Genomic DNA, 5513 nt, shown 5'->3' with positions numbered 1-5513 from the left:
CTCCGTCTTCACTGTGAAATGCTCCAGCCACACTCTAGAAGGCGGCTGGAGGGGGACTTTTTACAAGGGCATATAGTGATAGAAGGGGGAATGGATTTAAACTGTGAGTAGGTCTAGATTAGAGATTAGGAAGAAATTGTTCCCTGGGAGGGTGGGGAGGCCCTGGCACAGGTTGCCCAGAGAAGCTATGGCTGTCCCTGGATCCCTGGAAGTGTCCGGGGCTTGGAGCAACCTGGGCTAGTGGAAGGTGTTCCTGCCCATGGCAGGGGGTGGAACAGGAGGAGCTTTAAGGTCCCTTCCAACCCAGACTGTTCTGTGATTCTATGCCTAAATGATGCTTAGATGAAAAATTTGCCTTTGCAAATGAATTTTCTTTCCTTTTTTTTTTTTTCCTGGAGAATGTGTTTTTTCACTTCTGAAATAGGGAAGTTAAGTCTGACTGTTGAACTCTTTTTCAGATTCTTTATTTGAAAATGGCAACACTAATTCACAGTTTATCAGATCACAGTGATGACGTCAACTACTGCGCCTTCTCATCGTCGTGCTTGGCTACGTGTTCCTTGGACAAAACCGTTCGCGTGTATTCCCTGAGCGACTTCGCCGAGCTGCCGTACTCGCCGCTGCGCGGCCACACGTACGCGGTGCACTGCTGCTGCTTCTCGCCGTCGGGCCGCGTGCTGGCCTCGTGCTCCACGGACGGCACCACGGCGCTGTGGGACACGCGCGACGGCCGCCGGCTGGCGGTGCTGGGGCAGCCGCGCGCCAGCCCCGTCCGCGTGTGCCGCTTCTGCCCGCGCGGCTCCCGCCTGCTCGCGGGGGCCGCCGACGGCACCCTCGTGCTCTGGGACGTCCGGTCGCTCCAGCTCTACAGGTCAGTGCCAGGGGCTCTCGGACCCGTCCCTGGCCTGCAGGAGTGTAGTGTGAGTAGTGTGCTGTGCTGTGCACAGGACTCGCAGGCTTACACCGCTGATGGGTATCACGAAGAAACGGGGATAGGACTTGGGAGACCCTAAGATTGGGAGAAATGCAGAGTCTTTTTTGGTTTTTTTGGTGGGGTTTTTTGTTGTTGTTGGATTTTGGTTTTGGTTGGTTGGTTGGTTGGTTTGGTTTTGGGTTCTTTTGGGTTTTTCTTATGTTAATGCAAACTCAAGAAGCTTTAATTTTTACTCAGTTATCTTGCATCTAAATCCTGACTTTTTTAAAAGTTCATTTCATTGATTTAACACGAAATCATGATGCATAGTGTACTGCATTTCATCTGGTTCCTAAACAGCGAGTCAGCAAACTGCGATACATAATATACAGTTAGTTAATGGAGCCTGACTGTACTGTGTACTTCATATTGTATTATACATAGTGGTATAAATTAAATATTTAATTACTAGGAGTTTGGAGTCCAGGAAGGTCTTAGAAGCTTGATAGTAATCCAGCAGTCAGAGTTTGGAAACTATGGACGTGTCCTGAAACCATGCAATTTGAGACATAACAGTGACAGAAAGGATTATTGGAGCTAAATGAGTTAAGTATGACATGGGTTTCCAAGAAACATTTGAAACAAAGCAGATGATTATATTTATTGATGTTGCACAGTTAAAGGTATGAACCTCAGAGTGATCTTCTAAGTCCTACTGTACATCTCTGTCTTTCAGGAAAGTCTTCAGGCCAGTTGTTGTAATCTGTACTTGGGCAAGATGTTATTTAGGTTTTAGAGCTGCAATTACACAACTACTCTTCAAAGTTTGGAAAGTAGTTAAGGATTGAGTGAATTGAACTTTCACTTAGGATTGAAGGAGCAGCCATTTGTGAAAGCCAAGGTTGTTTGGTGTTGGTAATCCCTTGTCAAGCTTGTTACTGCTTTTGTGGCCTCTCTGCCTTTGCCTTTCACAGCAGTGATTTAGATGGGAACTGTAAAGTTTTCCAAAATGATTTATTGTAGTTACTTGAAATAGTGTAAATCTGGAAATTTGTCCATAAACAGAATTCTTATAGATTTTTGCCACCGTGGTTTTTCTAATGCATAAAGAAATGCTGAAGTGGTTGTTTTGTTTTCAGACAATAAAGAAGTAGTGATTACATATTTTTTCTTATTTTTATCTTTAAGAAAAATTTGGAATTTCAGTCCTTAGTATTCTGCTTTGACATTGCTTGCATTGTAGAGAAGTAAGAAAGAACTTGAACATCCCAATCCTGTCCCCTTCAGCTATTAAAAGTTCATTTCAGTGTGTTAACCGGCCAGCAGTAGTCAGCTTAACTTTAATTATATGTATTTTGGGATGTGTGTGTGTGTATGTATTTTCAGCTGATGAAATTTTTTTACTGTCATTTGTAACTGCAGATAGAAAAATGCACATGTCCTGGTTTTAAACACTGAGATCAATATTACATAGAAATTATCAAGGTACTTAAAAATTATGTCAGAGGATGTTAGTTAACCATTTAGTGTCAGTCTGTGGTCCTCTGTTTCTTTTGCAACAGTTGATTGTGTTGATGTTGAAGAAGAGAACACCTTTTGCCACACTGTTATGTCACTTGACCAAATATGTGGATGGTAATTAGAACAAAGGTAGCCACTTATTCCTTATCTGCTCTGCTGTTGTAATTGACTGTTCAAGTTGTGGAGTAAGATGGCTATTTAAATAATCTGTGTGATGGATGTGAACATCATGAAAGCAAGTTAATTTATGTGTATTTCTTAGTGGTCTCTCTTTTCTGTTCAGTAGTTCCCATACTAATATCTGGCCCACAAGTCTTAAATGCATACTCTGAACATGTACAGTGCTGTTTATGTTACTGTTACGTTTTCAGAGCAGAATCTGCAACTTTTTGTGTGAAAGAAGGAAAGTTTTAAAAGCTGCACTAAGGAAAAAGGATTCTACATATGAAAATGGGAGTAGTGGATTTGATAGTGTTCTTAATGATAGAATTAAAGGAGTCAGTGCTTTGTAGAAAGTCCTGGGTCTGATTAGCAAGACTCTCGGGGAGAGTTATTGACTTCTGTGACATTAAGTCTGACACCTCTCACAGTAAATAAAGCTTCTATCAGCAAAAGAGAATGAGCAGCTTCTACAAGATACAATGACAGAGTAAATAAGACAGACATTTCTTGCTATGTGACTGTAGCTTATGGCTGTTGATTTTCTTCCTGCACTTGTAGGTTCAGCTCTGCTGGGCTGGATCTGCTGTCCGATAAAAGGAGTGAGACACTTTCAGTTGACTTTAGGTTATTATCAGATAAGGTAAAGGATGTCAGGTTGACCCCACTTCCCTCCTGAGGATTGACCACACTTCTGTATCTGCTAGAAATTTTCTTTAAAGATCAGTTCTACAAAGTGCTTTGGCTTAGTTAAGATAGAGACTTTTTTTCCACATTGCTTTCTCTTGTGTACATGTTGTTCAGAATTAACTCTGCATCATAAATCACAAAGTGTTCTCCTCAGCTACAGCTTATGATATGGGTTAGTAGGTGTTCTGTTTTGTCTTTAAAAACAGAACAGAGGAATTGTGGGAATCTTTTTTCCCTTGTTTGTGTACATGTAAATCTGTGTTATGATAATGTGCATTTATCTTTGACTTTTAAAATGTACCCTGCCGTAGAATGTTACTTTTAAATGTAAAGTCCATGCAAGTAGTTTGAAAATTATCCCTCAGTTAAAATGATTGCCTTGGGGTGCCATCTCATGTTTTTCCTCCTGCAGTCAAAGAGCAGGTGTGTTCCCTGCTGCAGTGCATCTCTTCCCGTAGCTGGGTTGAGTTTCTCTTCCTTGTATTACCAAGTCCCGATGTGCAGAACTTAGAAGTTTGGCTTATTGTATCAGATGGTGTTTGAGAGATCACTTCTTCAGAATTGTACTTATTCTAAATTCAAATCCTGTGTACTCTTGCTTTTCAGGTCTGGAAATGTTAAAGATGGTTCTTTGGTGGCTTGTGCATTTTCTCCCAATGGAAATTTCTTTGTCACTGGATCATCAAGTGGTGATTTAACCATTTGGGATGATAAAATGAGATGCCTGTATAATGAAAAAGCACATGATCTTGGTGTTACCTGCTGTGATATTTCTTCAAATCCAGTATCTGGTTAGTTACTTAACTCATCAGGGGAGGAACATTTAAAAAAAAAAAAAGTTCTTTCTAGCTCTTCTTTTCATATTATTTTTGTTAGCGATGCTCAAGATACAAATGACCTTGGGAAGAGTTGACGTTTAAATTATTGTGAATATTTTTAGTAAAAGCTGTGGTCAGGCAGGTGGCAAAGAATGTACTAGGTCAATAAACAAGGTGATAACTTTGAGGACTACTGAACTGTAGAGAAAATTAGTATAACCATAGAATTAAAATTAAAAAGAGTATGTTGGTGCACTCAGTAGATAGAGGAATCAAACATTTACCATCAAGAAAACTTAAAATATGAGCACAGCTCTGGTCTTTATCTACTTGTTCAGGAAACAGTATAACAATGATACTGATTTCTTTCTTCTAAGCAATTTTAGAACTTCTGTAAGGATTTTTTGCTGATGTAGTTTACTGGTATGCTGTTATTTTCAGTGCTTCTAACTCCCATTAATATATTTTAGTTTTATCAGATAATGAAAATGAATTCAAATACTTCCAGATGGCTTCTTGTGGACAAGATAATCAGATCAAGCTTTGGTTTATTTTATTTGCAGATTTCTTAGGTGAGCACAGCAATGTTTTTTTCATATACCAATGTCTTAAGTCTTTAGTGACAGTTTAAATCGAAGATCAAAATTATACTGCTGGGTTCACAGCCAAACTAACCACAAGTTGAAAGTTTTCTGAACTGTTAGCAGGAGAGCAGCTGAGGCATTCACCACTTGATGCTGCTGCCCCATGTAGATTTTATTTAGCCATCTATTTATCAATAACAGTATAAGTAAAGATTTAAAAAAAAAAATCTACTGTGGCCTTTGAACAGGTCAATAGGTTGAAACCTCTTAATCTGCCAGGCCATGGAGAGGTTTGCTTTCATGTTTCAGTATGTCCTGGGCCTTGAGCAATTGCTGGAGAAATGAAAAGAGTAGTGGTTCCTCCTAAAACTGCAATGTAGAGACGGGGTAAATGGCCAAAAACATCTACAGAGGGTACTTTTTTATAATCTCTTTTATATAAAAGTCTGTAAGGATGAATAGTGTGTGTACAGATATGCATTTAATATCTAAAACACTGTGAGACATGCTAAGACTACAAAGTGAGGAACCACAGAGACAACAAATTAAGTTGTCTCTGTGGTCTTTGTAGATGGTATGTCACAGAGTCACATCTTTGGTGGAGCTTTATGCTTCTAAAAGCAGTTTGTCTTCTACCTTGTCAGATATGCCCGTATGTAATAATTTCCTTTTCGTATTTTTAGGTGTTAAATTAAAATATAAATGCACATTGAATGGACATTCTGCCCCAGTTCTGGCTTGTGCATTTTCATACGATGGGCAGATGTTGGTGTCGGGGTAAGCAGCACCTTGTGCTTGTGGAAAGCACGGGGAAGTGCTTTCCACAAG

At 39.9% G+C, this 5513-nt stretch overlaps 1 protein-coding gene across 3 annotated transcripts in view; it reads left to right on the top strand.

The window, feature by feature from the left end:
* Positions 1 to 5513, top strand: part of WDSUB1 (WD repeat, sterile alpha motif and U-box domain containing 1) — a 14964-nt gene that overhangs the window by 2272 nt on the left and 7179 nt on the right. For 2 of the 3 annotated variants that reach the window (XM_017823743.1, XM_017823742.1), the window contains exons 2-5: positions 459 to 871; positions 3890 to 4074; positions 4572 to 4673; positions 5369 to 5462. In XM_017823743.1, the coding sequence (XP_017679232.1) occupies positions 474 to 871; positions 3890 to 4074; positions 4572 to 4673; positions 5369 to 5462 (779 nt within the window). In that variant the 5' untranslated portion in view covers positions 459 to 473. Of the gene's footprint in view, positions 1 to 458; positions 872 to 2121; positions 3237 to 3889; positions 4075 to 4571; positions 4674 to 5368; positions 5463 to 5513 lie in introns of those variants that run through there. The other variant, XM_017823744.1, reaches the window with a different exon arrangement.

This window comes from Lepidothrix coronata, unplaced genomic scaffold (genome assembly GCF_001604755.1).
Source record: "Lepidothrix coronata isolate B3197 unplaced genomic scaffold, Lepidothrix_coronata-1.0 Scaffold105, whole genome shotgun sequence".
Classification (NCBI taxonomy): domain Eukaryota; kingdom Metazoa; phylum Chordata; class Aves; order Passeriformes; family Pipridae; genus Lepidothrix; species Lepidothrix coronata.
Note: the sequence above shows the minus strand (reverse complement) of the source record. Positions and strands in the feature narration are given on the sequence as shown.